A 17,218-nucleotide genomic window follows, 5' to 3' on the forward strand; every position below is an offset into this window, starting at 1 on the left:
TGTCCACATGGAGTGTGACTGGGTTGGGGCACCCCATAAAAAGAAGGAAGGTTATTTATTTTCTTAAACGAAAGAAATATGATATAGTGTTTTCAAAAATTTGGGAAGATATGGTGTGCCATCTTTAGTGCTGGCTCAAGTAAGAGCAGGAGAGTCATTACATTGATAAGTAAACATCTACAATTCAAATGTCTCAAATAGAGTAAAGATAAATTAGGTAGAGTCATTATTGTTTTAGCAGAAATTCAGGGGCAAAGGTTGATTTTGACTAATATTTATGCACCTAATGCTGATATTCAGGGCTTTTTTATAGATCTTGAAGGGATGTTGCAAGCCGCTGGCACCACTCATGATATAATATTGGGAGGAGACTTTAATCAATTGATGGACTCAGTCCTTGATCATAATGAAGCCCCCTAGAGCAATGTTGATGCTTCACAGGATGTGTAAAAATCTTGGTCTTACAGATATTTGGAGACTTTTGAACCCATCTGGTAGGGACTATACATTATTTTCATCAGTCCATAAGATTTATTCTAGAATATATATATATATATATATATATATATATATATATATATATATATATATATATATATATATATATATATATTTTTTTTTTTTAATCTAAGTCCCACATTTCATCTGTTGTTGATTGCTCAATTGGAAACATCTTAGTCTCAGATCATGGTGTATTTAGAGGTGTTGACACATATGGAGAAAAATAAATCATATAGTTGGCGCTTTAATGTATCCCTTTTGCAAAATTCTGATTTCCAACAAATGTTAAAGGCTGAAATCAGTGTTTATATGGAGACCAACTGGTCCTCAGAATCCTGTGTGGGTGTGGTTTGGGAGGCACTTAAGGGGGTTCTCATGGGCCGGATCATACAGTGTGCTTCATTCATCAAAAAATCCAAAGCACGAGAACTCGTGGAGTTGGAAGGGAATATTAAAAGTGTCGAGGCAGAGCTGAAGCGCCGAATGTCGTCTGATGGCCTCAGAGAATTGACCCAATTGAAATACAGATATAATACTATTTTGTCACGGAAGGTGGAGTTTTGACTATTCAGAGCAAGACAGTCATACTTTGAGTCAGGGGACAAAGCAGGGAAGCTTTTGGCTAGATATATAAAGCAGAAAGAGTCTTGTTTTACCATTCCCTCTTTGAAATCTGCTGGTGGTGAAATTTTTACCTCAGCCATTGATATTAATAATGCTTTTAAAAAATCTTGATTTCTGTAGTTCCACATCTTCATCTACTGATAAAGACATTAGAAAGTTTGTGGAAACTTTAGAACTCACTAAACTGATGATTCTGAGATAACCTTGGAGGAGCTTGGTGAGGTAATTAAGGCCTTGCCTACAGGCAAGTCTCCGGGGCCAGATGGCTTTGCCACTGAGTTTTTCAGATCTAATGCTACAGAACTGGCTCCACTTTTGCTAGAATTTATACAGAATCATTAAAGATTGGAAAGCTTCCACCAACCATGACACAAGCCGGGATCAGTCTGATTCTTAAAAAGGACAAAGATCCAAGTGAGTGTAAGAGTTACCGTCCAATTTCCCTGATCCAGCTAGACGTTAAAATATTGTCAAAACGTTTGGCTAATCGATTAAGTAAAGTTATGATATCTCTTATACATATAGATCAGGTGGGGTTTATTCGGGGCCACAGCTCTTCTGATAACATTAGGCATTTCTTCAGTATCATGTGGTCAGTGGCGAATGATCAGACTCCAGTCACTGCCATCTCACTTGACGCCAAAAAGGCGTTTGATATGGTAAAATGGGATTATCTTTTCAAGATTTTGGAAATGTATGGATTTGGGAGTACGTTTATTGGATGGATTAATACCCGTTAGTGGCGGTACAAACAAATGGATTAATTTCAGATTATTTTACTTTGGATAGTGACACCCGGCAGGGTTGCCCTCTTTCCCCATTATTGCTCTGTCTTGCCCTGGAACCATTAGCAGCCGCGATGAGAAAGGAGGATGATTTTCCAGGTGATATTTTATTATTCGTCTCCAACCCTTCTAGATCTATGCCTTGCCTCCACAGAATTATTAATTCCTCTTCTAAATTCTCAGGATACAGTCAATTGGTCTAAATCCGAAGCTTTGGCTCTGACAGCGTATTGCCCAGTAACGGCTTTTCAGCCGGGCACCTTCCAGTGGCCCCAACAGGGCATTAAGTATTTGGGCATTTTATTCCCAGCAAATTTGTCTGATTTAGTTAGTTAATTTTGACCCCTTAATAAAAAGGTTTTCGAGCTATGTGGGCTTCATTACATTTATCTATGATTGGGAAGGTTAATGTAATTAAAGTGAATTGTATTCCAAAATGTAACTACCTGCTACAATCTCTCCCTGTATATGTCCCCCTCTCTTATTTCAAGCAATTTGATAGCCTACGAAGTCCTTCATTTGGAATGGTAAGTGTCCTAGATTACATTTCAATAAGTTACATAGGCCGATTGACAAAGGTGGGCTAGGCCTACCTAAGATTTTGTTTTATTATTATGCATTCGGTCTCAGACATTTGGCTCATTGGTCGCTTCCGCCTGAAAGAGCCCCTCCCTCATTTTGTATTGAAGAGGAAGTTCTTGCCCCTATTTTGCCATTGCAAAGCCTTTCTATCAAACTCAAATCAAATCAAATCACATTTATTGTCACACAACCATATACACAAGTGCAATGGTGTGTGAAATTCTTGGGTGCAGTTCCGATCAATATAGCAGTTGTGACAGTGATGAGACATATACCAATTTACAATAATAACATCAAATTAACACAACACGATTTAAAGTGTAATATACACATAATTACACACAACACAATATACAAATAATAACATACACTGTACAGTATACAATATGCACAATATAGATACACATTATTCAAAAAAAATAAAAAAGTATATATAGTAGTATATATAGAATGTACAGTAGGCTGTATTGTACTGTATTGACATTCAGGCTGTCAGTTAATAGTAAGTTGTTAAGAGAGAATATATATAATATAATATAATTTATGACAGTCCGGTGTGAGATATAAGAATAAGAGTAATAAAGTGCAGTGCTGATGTATTTTGATCATGGGAGATCAAGAGTTCAGAAGTCTGATTGCTTGGGGGAAGAAGCTATCATGGAGTCGGCTTGTGCAGGTCCTGATGCTGCTATATCGCCTGCCTGATGGTAGCATTGAGAACAGCCCATGGCTCGGGTTGCTGGAGTCTCTGATGATCCTCCGATCTTTTTTCACACACCGCCTTGTATATATTTCCTGGAGGGAGGGAAGCTCACCTCCGATGATGTGTCTGGCAGTTCGCACCACCCTGTGCAGTGCTTTGCAGTTGTGGGCTGTGCTATTGCCATACCAGGCAGAGATGCAGCCAGTCAGGATGCTCTCTACGGTGCAGGTGTAGAACCGTGTGAGGATGTGTCTGTTCATTCCAAACTTCCTCAGCCGTCTCAGGAAGAAGAGGCACTGATGAGCCTTCTTCACAACGACTTCAGTGTGGATGGACCATGTGAGTTCCTCAGTGATGTGGACACCCAGGAACTTGAAGCTGCTGACTCTCTCCACTGGTGCTCCATTGATGGTGATGGGACTGTGTTCTCTGTCTTTTCTTCTGAAGTCCACCACAAGCTCCTTTGTCTTACTGACGTTATAGGAGAGGTTGTGCTCCTGACACCAGTGTGTCAGAGTGTGCACCTCCTCTCTGTAGGCTGTTTCATCATTGTCAGAGATCAGACCTACCACCGTCGTGTCATCAGCAAACTTAATGATGGCATTGGAGCTATGTGTTGCCACACAGTCATGTGTGTACAGGGAATACAAGAGTGGGCTGAGAACACAGCCTTGTGGGGCTCCAGTGTTGAGGGTCAGTGATGAGGAGATGTTGCTGCCTATTCTAACCACCTGGCATCTGCTTGACAGGAAGTCCAGGATCCAGCTGCACAGCGAGCTGTTTAAGCCCAGAGCCCGGAGTTTCTCATCTAGCTCGGAGGGCACTATGGTGTTGAATGCTGAGCTGTAGTCTACAAACAGCATTCTCACATAAGTGTTCTTTTTTTCCAGGTGGGAGAGAGAAGTGTGTATTGTAGATGCAATGGCATCATCAGTGGAGCGGTTGTTGCGGTAAGCAAACTGCAATGGGTCAAGAGAGAGAGGCAGCACAGAGCAGATGTAATCTCTGATTAGTCTCTCAAAGCATTTGCTGATGATGGGGTCAGAGCAACAGGACGCCAGTCATTTAAGCAAGTTGTTTTTGATTGCTTTGGAACAGGCACAATGGTGGATGTTTTAAAGCATGTGGGGACTACAGACAAAGAGAGGGAATGGTTAAAAATGTCTGTAAAAACACCAGCCAGCTGGTTCGCGCACGCTCTGATGACGCGGCACGGAATGTCGTCTGGGCCCGCGGCTTTGCGGATATTCACCCGTCGGAAGGATCGGGTTACATCCGCTACAGAGACGGTGAGTGAACTAACCTATGTAGCTTCGGCCGCGAGAGCTCTCTCTGCGAGGGCGGTGTTATTTCCCTCAAAACGAAAAAGTATTTAGCTCAACCGGGAGAGAGGCAGCGTTGTTCATGGCGGAGTTTTTATTCCCTTTAAAGTCCGTGATGATGTTAATTCCCTGCCACATGCTTCTAGAGTTGGTGGTGTTAAACTATCCTTCAATCTTGTTCCTGTACTGGCGTTTTGCTGTTCTGATTTTCGGAGGGCATAACTGGCTTGTTTATGCTCCTCCGCGTTCCCGGAATTAAAAGCGGAGGTCCGCACATTAAGTGCCGCGTGAACATCGCTATTTATCCATGGCTTCTGGTTTGGATAGATCCATATTGTTCTGGTCGGAACTATGTCCTCCATGCACTTTTTGATGAAACACATTACACTATCAGCGTAAACCTCGATGTCGTCATCAGAGGCGGACCGGAACATCTCCCAGTCCGTATGATCAAAACAGTCTTGTAGCATAGAGTCTGATTGGTCCGACCAGCACTGGACCGGAAGGGAGAGTAGCAATGTTCCAAAACCCGGTCCCCTCATGTGTTGAAACTAATGTGCTGGTGGTATTTTGGTGCGACTGATTTGAAACTAGCTTTATTAAAGTCCCCGGTCACAATGAATGCGGCCTCAGGGTGCGCAGTTTCCTGCTCACTTATAATCCTATACAGTTCCTTGAGTGCCCAGTCTGTGTTGGCTTGTGGGGGAATGTACACAGCAGTGATAATGACCGCTGTGAATTCCCTCGGTAGCCAGAGTGATCGACACAGAAGCATGAGAAATTCCAGATCAGGAGAGCAGAAAGTCTTGATAGAATGTACATTCCTCTGATCACACCAGGATTTGTTGATCATAAAACATACACCACCACCTCTGCTTTTACCTGAGAGGTCTTTCGCTCTGTCCGCTAACTGGAGAAGTTAAGTTACACCTCGTTATCTCGCATTTGCACTCGGTAGGGACAAAAGTGTCCAGAGTGTTTAATTTGGACATTTATTTAAATGTTGCCTCGAGCATATGGCAGAACCCAAAATTATGTATTAATAAGTCCCCTTTCTGTTGGTCAGAGTGGATTGTGAGGGAGGTTAATACGCTCGGTGACCTATATGAGAGTTGAGTGTTGAGATCTTTTGAAAATTTGGTTCAGCATTTTGGGATTCCCAGATCTCAGTTTTATAGGTATGTACAACTGCACCACCTGCTCTGTACTATGTTTGGGAGTAGCATACACCCCCTAAAGTGGCAGATACTCAGGGAATTACTGCTTTTGGAAAAGGTCATGAGGCATCAGTATATTACTCCCTGCTAATTCAGAGTCTGGGGGACGGAGCTTTAACTTCTATCAAGAGATTATGGGAGAAAGATTTCAACTTGGTATAGGAGGAGGGAGTGTGGGCTAGGATTCTAAAAAACGTCAAGTCTGCATCTAGAAATGCAAGGGTGCACCTTATGCAATTCAAGATTTTACATAGATTTTATTGGATCACCTTTAGATTGTATAGGCTTGGTCTTAAAAACACACCCACCTGCTGGCGATGCCAATCGGAGGATGGAGACATGGCCCATGTTTTTTGGTGGTGTGTTGAGATCCAGGAATTCTGGTTGAAATTTCAGAGTTTTGTGTGTGATGTGTTGGGCACTCGGGTTTCGATTTGCCCCAGACTCTTTGTTTTGGGCGATGGGGCGGTCATAGAAGTGGGGAATAGAGTGCAGAGGCAGAGCTTAATGATTGCCAGGCAGATTATTTTGAGGGTTTGGAGGTCAGCTGGAGCTGTTGTAGAAATGAACCATCCCCAAAAATTCTTGAAGAGCTTTGGACGTATGCGGCGCGGCAGTGGAAAATCAGTAACAGCGGCAACTGTTGATGGCAATGAGCATGCAGTATCACTGGTGACACAGACTGCTGACTTACCGTCATCCCCCTACTGCAAAAATTGCAAGGTGAGCAACATCTCTAGGTTTTGTCCCCAAAACGAGCATGGTAGAAGCACAAACCATGATCACTTTGTCAAGATGGCGTTTGTAACGGTTGGGCCCCATTTTAACTAGGGGACTGATGTAGGCATTGAAGGGTGTTGCTACATTACATCTCTGTGTGGCAGCATGAAGACTTCTTAGCCAGCTTATGAAAGTCTTTGATGGTTGTATTTGCCAAAGCCTTACGGATTAGCTCTCTCAAGGAACAGTTCTTTGAAAATAAAGCAAGGTTTATGGTCGCCCAACAATAGCATGTGGTCAGTAAGTTCAGAAGGCTTTGCAAGAGCCCAGGCAATGAAAGTAACTGCCTAGCTCGCTCTGATTTAGTTAGACCAAAAGTATTTAAATCAAATAAAATCCCTTTATTGTCACTCAGCCATATACACAAGTGCAACAGTGGGTGAAAGTCTTGGGTGCAGTTCCAAGCAACAAAACAGTATGACAATTACAATATACATCTGATTTACACATAACACGGTTTACACGTCTTGTTACACAACACAATGTACAATATACACCTAATACTATACAATATACAGTATACACAAAATAAGAAGACTGTATACACTATTACCCCCCCCCCCTCAAATGAAAACAGAGTACTGTGGATGTGACCTCAGATTACTCAACCTGTAATAAGTGAACTCTTAAGTCACATGACAAGCATTTCTGTCTATCTCTCTCAGGCAGAGCTTCAGTGGTCTTGCTCACAGCATGGCATAAACAGGGGAGGTGAGGATTGCCAGCTGTTGTGCCGCTGCAGGATGTACCCTCCTCTTCCTCCTCCACCTCCCCCTCCTCCTCCACCACGGGCTCTGGTCGTGACGGGTAAGGCTTGTTGCAGCACGTCACTCAGTGTTAGTCTTTTTCAGTAGGTTCATATTCAGAGAATTGTGTTGAGCAGGAATCCAGCTAAAAACTAAAACTACTGACTGGAGTCAAATATAATATTAGGGCCTGAAATTAAAGGGATAGTTCACCCCAAAATTAAAATCTTCTCATCATTTACTCATCCATCCCAGATGTGTATGACTTTCTTACTTGTGCAGAACACAAATGAAGATTTCAGCTCTGTACGTCCATACAATGCAAATGAATGCTGGCCAGAACTTTGAAGCTCGAAAAAGGACAAAGTCAGCATAAAGTAATCTATATGACTTCAATGGTTTAATCCATGTCTTCTGAAGTGATCAAATTGGTTTTGGGTGAGAACAGATCAAAATATAACTACTTTTTCACTGTCCCTTTAAATCTGTTAACCCTATTATTAAAATGAATAGATTCACAATGCAGGAAAAATACCTGTTGACATATATAGATGGAACTGTATTATGAGCAAGTTTGACAAGATTGTTGTCCTTTGAATAGCTTATGAAAGTCATGCTCAGCTGTTCACAAAATAATAGGTATGCTTTGCTGTAATTTGTGGGGAAATGCTTTTGATTCTTAAATACTCCGCTGAAGTCTCTAAGTAAATTTTTACACAGATTTTAGTTTTTTTTTTTTTTTTTTTTTTGTTATTAACAATTTTTATTGATTCCCTTGAACAAATCAAATAAACATAACAGAAAATGTGGAATCAAATTATATAAAATTAAACTCTTCCCCTCAAAACCAGTGAGATTCGATACACTCTGTTCCACAACTGTTCTAGGAGGACAATATGTCAAAGAATTAAAAATCCTCGGGCTCTGGAGACATTAAAAGACACTTATGTGCTTAAGCTGACACCCCTGAGCAGCAGGCCGCAAGCCAGGGAGCTGATTTGGTCGGGGAAGTGTGGGAAATTCGGCGAGAAATGTTGAACGTCGGCAATACTGATGGAGATCGTTGCTGACTTGGAGGATCTTGCTGTAATACGTCGATCGATCACTGCCATAGAGACAAAATTCACTGCGATGGTTACAAGAGTGGGGGATGTCGAGAAACGGATCGATTATCTGGAGTCATCTGAGAGGGAATTATCTGCTAATCCGCTAGTGACTAAGGTGGATTTGGAGCGTGTCTAGGAGAAGTTGGAGGACTTGGAGAACCGTAGCCGGTGGAATAACGTTTGTATTGTTGGGATTCCTGAGGCCGAAGAGGGTCAGGATATGGTGAAATTCTTGGACAGGCTCTTTCCGAGTCTGCTCGACATAACAGCCCATAAGCTGGAAAACGAGCAAGCTCACAGGGTTGTGGCTCGGCGATCTGCTGAGGGAGACAGGCCCCAATCAATTCTGGCCAAATTTCTGAGATCATCCGATAAAGATCTCATGTTACACAAGGCGAGGAGTAAAGGAAGACTTTCTTGGAAGAACCACAGCATTTTTTTGTTCCCAGACTTTGCGAATTCGACAAGAGAGAAATGTGATCGATTCAAGAAATGAAAAACTCTTACATCAACGGAAGATGTTTCTGGCCAAATTGAGAATAGATGCTAAGGAGGGGCGTAAAATATTTACATATCCCCAGGAAGCGATGTCCTTCATAAAGTCAATGGAGTAAGTTATTTTGTGGTTCTCACGTTGCAGCCGAGTGGACCGACTCACTGAACATTTACTTGACTGTCCGAGGAAACTGAGTGCCTTTTTCGGACATTTATTTAAATGTTGCCTCTAGCATATGGCTGAACCCAAAATGATGAATTAATAAGTCCCCTTTCTGCTGGTCAGAGTGGATTGTGAGGGAGGTTAATACACTTGGTGACCTATATGAGACCTATATGAGAGTGGAGTGTTGAAATTTGGTTCAACATTTTGGGATTCCCAGATCTCAGTTCTTTAAGTATTTACAGCTGTGTCACCTGCTCTGTACTATTTTTGGGAGTAGCATACACCCCCCCTAAAGCACCATATACTCTGGCAGTGGTGATTCCTGCTTTTGGAAAAGGTCATGAGGCATCAGTGTTTTACTCCCTGCTAATTCAGAGTCTGGGGGACAGAGCTTTAACTTCTGTCAAGAGATTATGGAAGAAAGATTTCAACTTGGTATTGGAGGAGGGAGTGTAGGCTAGGATTCTAAAAAATGTCAAGTCTGCATCTAGAAATGCAAGGGTGCACCTTATGCAATTCAAGATTTTACATAGATTCTATTGGACCCCCTCTAGATTGTATAGGCTTGGTCTTAAAGACACACCCACCTGCTGGCGATACCAATCAGAAGATGGAGACACAGCCCAAGTTTTTTGGTGGTGTAAGATCCAATAATTTTGGTTGAAGGTTCAGAGTTTTATGTGTGATGTATTGGGCACTCAAATTTCATTTTGCCCCAGACTCTGTATTTTAGGAGATGGGGCGGTCATCAATATAGGGGATAGACACATAAAAAATTGGGTCCTAACCAGTGTTATGATTGGTAGACAAATTGTTTTAAGGGGATGGAAGTCGGCTGTAGCGCCCTCATTTCAAGAATGGTGCACGGAGATGGGGAGGGTGGTAGCTTTCAAGGAAGCTTCATGTAGAAGGCTGGGGAATTGGGATTCGTTTGATGGGAAATGGGGCAGCTATTTGGCATTTTTGGAGGGCTCTTGGGGAGGTGCAGTGGAGAGAAAAGTTTAGTTTTAAATGTGTGTGATTATTATATATATTTTTTGTGTGTGTGACTATAATCATGTGTGACCACAGGGATGTTGTTGAGGGTCAGGGTGGGGTTGGGGATTGGGAGGGGGAGGGGTAGTAGTGGGGGTTAAATGTTGATTGTGTGTATATTTGTTTTGCTTTTCTTTGTTATCTGTATGATTCAATAAAAAACGTTCATCAGAATAAAGGATCATTACACTTGTTTCAGTTGTGAACGATTTTGGTTCAGTGACTCGCTCAAAACACATAAAAGACACTTATTTGCCGCCGCCGACTGGTGCAAAGCTGTAATTTATGTAATGGTCACTGAATGAATCGGTGAACAAATCTGAACGAATCTTTTTGGTGAATGGATTCAAAAGACATGATTCACTGGGATAAATCAAAACACAACCCAAAAAGTGCTTAAAATGATAAAACGATATTGATATTTATCTAAAAAAAAAATCAAACGTACGCTGAAGAGGATGAAATTGGCGAAATTTCATCGAAGAGGTCACACACCTTATGTAGGATTAAATCCTAAACTGAGTATACTTTGAAGGTTGTTTACCCTATGGAGTTATCCTGTAAACAAGTTATGTTTACATTCATTCTTGAGGTCAAACAAACATGTGAAATCCATTTCCTTCTCCATTAATGGTATGAAATGTGGGTGACTCTAAAATAGCAATTTCTTGTTATTGATCGATCCACACCGTCGTCTGCTCTTCCTCAGTGCCGTGAGACAGAAAAACAGTTCACTGCTGTGATGTTGTTCAAATGAATTTTTCTCCATAAATATTAAGTTGTTTATCATTTATTCTTCCAAGTGTATGACTGCCCCATGTTTATTACAACTGTATTAAACATGAACATGTATTCATTAAGTAAATGATTCAGTATTGAAAATCGTAATAAAGATACTATGGTAATGCTGTACATGGATAGAAAAAGAAAATACCTTTGTTAGTTAGTTAGTAACCTTTATTTAACCAGGTTAAAAAAATGAACCCAAACTTTGCAAAAGTGGCCTGTCCAGGAGGCAAAAGACACAACAACAATTCAGTTTAAATCTAATACAGTTAAGAGATATAATCTTACTTTGAAAGTTTTTCAGCAGTCTGTGCTGATATTTTATAATCAATTATAATAGTTAATAGTTATAATAGATTTGATTTATGTGTGATTTAATTAGTATTTTATTAATGGATCTTTCTCTTTCAGCGACTGAGTCTTCTGGTCCAGTGTTGAGCTCCTGGTGGACGTACATCTTTGTGTTTGGGACGATAGGAAGTGCTTTGGCTCTCCTTCTTTTGTTAATGTCCATAATCTGCTACAAGGCCATAAAAAGGTATGTAATACCTTCAACGAAGCATCAGTCTACCATCCATTATAGTCCAATAGTCTAATAACAGTGCTTTATAAGAAACGTCAGCACATCAGATTAGCACATGGCATCGTTCATTGACTTGTTAGAGATTATATTCCAACTCTAGTGGGTTGATTAAATCTTTGAAAAGTCTCTGAAAGCATTTCATGAGCACAGAGGAAAGGGCTACTGGGCAGCTGTCAATCAGACTGGCAGGTTTTGTCATTGTCATCACAGGAATAATACTGGGGTTTTTAAAGAGATTGAAGATTACAGTGAACAACAGGGATGTCGTGCGCTCTTGCAGCTTTACTAATGACCACTAGGGCTGGTTGATATATTGAATATTCACACAAAATATTTGGTGGCAATGTAAAATTAAGCAATATTGTGAATATTGTGAACTGGTGACACACTGTTCTGTGTGCACACTTGGGGTTCATGATACACTGTTTTCAGCACTCTCAGAGCTCTTTGCATGCAAAAGTGCTGCAGGTTCACATAGTTGCACAATAGTTCCAAACATTTGTAACCGCTTTAACCTCCTGAGACCCGAGCATGGCAGCTGTGTGCATTTTCATTTCCCTTTTTGATTTGTAACTTGAAGCGCTTAATAAACATAACAATTTTTTTTAAGAAATTGAAGGGCAAATAGCTTTCCTAAAAATGTATGTCCTCATATGTGTACAGCGGACTAAATTTTGAAATGTTAATAATACCAAGCTATAGAAAGTCATATTTTTTTAAATCAAATTGTTAATTATGTTTCCAAGAGTGTTGGTTATTCAAGTTTTTAAGATGTTACAGACATTACAGCTGATTTTCTATAAAGCAGCTTTGGAACAATGTGTATTGGGAAAAGCACAAATAAAACATTCTACAAATAAAAATTATTTAACTTGATTTGACTTTTATGTTACAATGCTTTTTTCTACTTTGGCAACACAATCTCAATTTTCTCTCTATGCACTGTCAAACAAGTGATAGCCAGTGCTGAAGCATTTTACCAATCAGACATTAACATAATTAATTCTGATTCAAAGTAATGGTCAGCATCGTCCAATCACTGCCAACCATGTTAAAATAATATTCTACATTATAAATTCTGAATCTATATACTGATTATCACTGTGCCTTGTTTGCCAAACATGTTGAGTGATCCAAACATCATCTGCAGCCTGAAAATGAACTTTTAATCGGATTTAGGAGTGAATGCACTAGGAAAGCAATAGGATTCACCCTTGCTCCCTATTTAGAGAATGACTTAACCTCCAGTGTGCTGTCTGCATTGGTCTCAGAACAGTCTGAAATGCAACTTATTTTCATCCTCTCCATACTCCAACTCCATAGAAAGCCTATGAAAGCAACATTTTTCAGCTTTTGAATGCACCCATTGATTTTCATTGTGATAATGCACAGTGAATATTGGATTTCTAAGCAGGGGCGAGGCCAGAAATCTCCAAATGAGTGGACCTTGGTGAAACAGCATGGACCTCTATTCTGTGCATAATTTCATCATGAATATAATGAAGCATGCCCCTTTCCTCAGCCTTCGTGAGTCAATATTCAATAATTTACCTAATAATTAGAGTTGCATAATTACATGTACAATAACAAAATATATATATATATATATATATATATATATTATTATTATTATTATTATTTTTTTTTTAACAATTATTAAGATTATTATTAGAAATTTACCTTAATAGGTCACATTGATGCAATTGTAATGGGGTTGTCTCTGCGTTGTGTTGAATAAAGAACTCGATTGACCTAGCGGAGGAGACTACTCTTCGTTCCGCCCTTTCACAACAAGGAGCTCTGCTTGGACGACACCAAGATCAAATCTCTGCCTCTAGCCGCACTCTGGAAATGATGGCTTCGCAGCTTGCGGAACTCACTGCGGTGGTCCAGCAGCTCTGCCCTCCTCTAGATCCCAGTCCCGTGCAGGACACACCCCCATCTCCTTCGGCAGCTTCCCACACCCCATGGCGCCCAGAGGCGTGCATCCTCCCTCCTGCTCCGTTCTCAGGTGAGGGATCTGTTAGATCTTTTCATTCGCAATGCTCACTGTTCTTCTTGCAGCATTCCACATTTTCCTCAGACAAGATGAAGATTGCTTGTGTAATCACACTCCTCTCTGGAAGGGCTGGAGAATGGGGAACGGCAATGTGGGATAACGGACATCCATGCTACTCCACCTATGAAGCTTTCTCCTCAGAACTTTTGTTTCTGTTTGACCGTGCAGCTCAAGGTCAGGAGGCTGGAAGGATTTTATCTGGACTGTCACAGGGTAATCGATCAGTAGCTGACTATGTGATAGTTTCACACCCTGGCCGCTTCCAGTGACTGGAACGATCATGCTATGTGGGACCTGTTCTTGCGAGGACTTTCTGATACTATCCAGGATGAGATTTATCCTTTGGATCTCCCTCCTCGATTTGAAGAATATGGGTTAACCCCATATTCTCGCAAGGCATTGCAGAGGTTTCTGGGGTTCACCAACTTTTATCTGAGGTTTATAAGAAATTATAGCCAGCTCACCACGCCCCTGATGGATCTCACCTCCACATGCACTGACTTTTGTTGGTCTCCGCGGGCTGAAGCCGCGTTTTCTAAACTTAAAGAGCGGTTTTCAACCTCACCTATTTTAATTACCCCCGACCCTGCTAGTCAGTTCGTGGTAGAGGTGGATGCATCCGAGGTCGGTGTTGGAGCAGCCCTGTCACAGCGCTCTCCTTCGGATGGAAAGATGCATCCGTGTGTGAAAGATATATCTGTGTGTGCACCACTTAACACCGGCAGAACGGAATTACGGTGTTGGTAACCGGGAATTACTGGCCATCAGGTTGGCATTGGGCGAGTGGTGTCATTGGTTAGAGGGTTCGGGGATACCTTTTGTGGTTTGGACTGATCACAAGAACCTAGAGTACATCTGTAGCACCTAACATCTTAACTCTAGGCAGGCTTGCTGGGTGTTGTATTTCACACATTTTTATTTCACTGTCGTATCGCCCGGGCTCCAAAAAAGTGGATACCATCCTCCCCGCCCCACGAGTGGTGGGCATGAGATCCTGGGAGGTGGAGGCTAAAGTAACACCATGCCCCCCGTCACATGCCCAGCGGGTAAGCTGTTTGTTCCGCGATCAGTTCAAATGCACATCTTTCAGTGGGGTCACTCGTCTAACGTCGCCTGCCATCCGGGGGCTACTCATACCCAGACGCTCATTAGACAGCGTTTCTGGTGGCCCTCACTTGTTCAGGACGTTCGCCAGTTCATTGCCGCCTGTCCTGTTTGTGCGACTAATAAGACCCCCTGTAACCCTCCAGCCGGGCTCCTTCAACTGCTGTCAGTCCCTCTGAGACCCTGGTCACACATAGCCATGGACTTTGTAACTGGTCTCTCCCCCTCCCATGGCAACACAGTCGTTTTGACTGTAGTGGACTGGTTCTCAAAGGTGGCTCATTTCATTCCCCTCCCCAAATTCCCCTCAGTGAGGGAGACAGCGGTAGTGGTCATTAATCACATCTTCCACATCCATGGCCTCCCAGTTGACGTGGTTTCTGACAGAGGCCCCCAGTTTGTGTCACGTTTTGAGTTCTGTCGACAGCTGGGGGCTACAGTGAGTTTGTCCCTGGGTTCCACCCCCAGACAAATGGGCAAGCGGAGCGAGCTAACCAAGAACTGTAAAAGACCCTGCGATGTATGGCCTCCCGTAACCCTTCTTCTTGGAGCGAAAGTTTAGTTTGGGTCGAGTATGCCCATAACTCATTGCCGTCGTTGTCTACTGGGTTGTCACCCTTCCAGTGTAGCCTCACACCACACCAGCTTCAACGTTCTCTCTTTGGATTGCTCCCGACTTCCACTACGCACGCACTCATCATACTAACACACTCATTCCTTAGCCCACTGAGCGGCTATTATTTTTTGACTCTGCTCACTGCAGATGGTGCCAGGTGTGCCTCATTTACAAGACTTGTAAATAAACCCATTGACTGTTTCACTCTACATTTGGGTCCCTTTGTCTACCCACACACTCTGACACAAATGTGAATAAAGTGACACTGCAGTTTAAAACTTAAATAAATAGGCCTAAATAAATAAATAAAATAAGTTTATCAAAGGAGGTTAGAGTGAGTGTGCAATGACTTGTACTGTACACTCGAACTGCTTGGTTGACGTCACTGCTCTCGTCACTGGACTTTCTGTTGCTGACAGCACGCTGCACGAGTGTTTGTAGCCTGCTAGCCTGCTTAGCATTGCTTATTCTTATTCTCATACGTTCATCATTTTATCCTTTGTCGTTTTACCGTGTGTTTGGGTTTTTCCGCTTTTCTACTGTTTCATCTGTGTGTATTTTACCTGTTGCTGCTGGCGCCTAGCTCGAGTCTGTGCTTGTAGCCTGCTAGCTTTTTATAGCATCGCTTATCTACCTGTTTTCATCTTTTAATCCTTAACATCTGCAATTTTTCAGCATGCATCAGGTTTCCCCCCGCATTATTCTCTTATCGCGATAACAACGTGCATTTTTCACGTGCTTCCACTTTCTATTTTTTCGCAATTAAACTGCATGCATTTTACAGTGCGCACCCCTTTTTCTCCTCTGTGTTGCATGGATTATTGAAACGATCTCAAAGCAGTACTTATCAAGAACAACCATAACAACAAACAATTGCGTGAGGGATTCACATCGATCTCAAACCCTCACCGCTCAGGAATAACCAACAACAATAAACAATTGCGGTAAGTCATGGCATCCGCTCATGTTATTTCTTCCTGCATTGCATGTCACATGTTTATGATAGCTTCTTCCGTCAATAGTGAGGAATTCACATGTGATAAATTTAAGAAATTAGTCAGGCAGACGGAGAAGGTTAACGAGTTAGAGACACATCCAAACACTAATGGAGATCAGTGAGAAAGAGAAGCCGGTAGATACTGTTTTGGATTCGGGTAGTACAACGAGCAACACACACACTTTGGTTCCGGCTCTAGAGCCCCTGCAGCAGGGCGTTTGGGTGAGGTCTCAGCAGCATACTCACTCAGCAAAGCGACACTCTCCCGTTCCTGTTAGTGTTTCCAGTCGATTCTCCCCACTCAGTGATGCACTCACTGAGAATCATGGTGAAAGAGCCATAATAATTGGTGATTCTATTGTAAAGAACGTGGAAATAGAGACTCCAGACACTATTGTTAAATGCATTTCCGGGGCTCGAGCGTCTTACATCAGATCAAATTTACAAGTGCTGGCTAATGCTTAACATAGATTTTCTAAAATTGTTATTCATGTCGGCACTAACGATGTCTGGTTTCACCAGTCGGAGATCACTAGAGATAATGTTAAAGAGGTGTGTGAACTTGCAAAAATGATGTCAGACACTGTAATATGCTCTGGCCCCCTCCCTGCTCATCGTGGTAACGATGTTTATAGTAGATTAGTGTCACTGAATGGCTGGATGTCTGAGTGGTTTTCGGAGGATAGCACAGGATTTATAGACAATTTTTGGGGTAGACCTGACCTGCTAAAGAGAGATGGACTCCATCCCTCCAGGGAAGGTGCCACTCTCCTCTCTAGTAATATGGCTCATAGTTTTAATAATGATAGTATCTGACTAATTGGGGCCCAGGTCAGGAAGCAGACAAACAGGTTAATTCGAATGTCTGCTAGCTGCCTTGAGACGTCACACAGGTCACATAAACTACAACACATAGAGATTGTATCACCTAGATATCATATAGAGACTGTGTCAGTTCCCCGAACTACCAAACACAAAACTCTCACTAAATCATTTAGAAAAAAATGTATT

At 41.9% G+C, this 17,218-nt stretch overlaps 1 protein-coding gene across 1 annotated transcript in view; it reads left to right on the plus strand.

The window, feature by feature from the left end:
- LOC127411015 (proline-rich membrane anchor 1-like) overlaps positions 1-17,218 on the plus strand; it is a 67,783-nt gene that overhangs the window by 15,661 nt on the left and 34,904 nt on the right. The window contains exons 2-3 of the mRNA XM_051646324.1: positions 7,180-7,321; positions 11,260-11,386. Of these exons, the coding sequence (XP_051502284.1) occupies positions 7,180-7,321; positions 11,260-11,386 (269 nt within the window). The remainder of the gene's footprint in view (positions 1-7,179; positions 7,322-11,259; positions 11,387-17,218) is intronic.

This window comes from Myxocyprinus asiaticus, chromosome 20 (assembly GCF_019703515.2).
Source record: "Myxocyprinus asiaticus isolate MX2 ecotype Aquarium Trade chromosome 20, UBuf_Myxa_2, whole genome shotgun sequence".
Lineage (NCBI taxonomy): Eukaryota > Metazoa > Chordata > Actinopteri > Cypriniformes > Catostomidae > Myxocyprinus > Myxocyprinus asiaticus.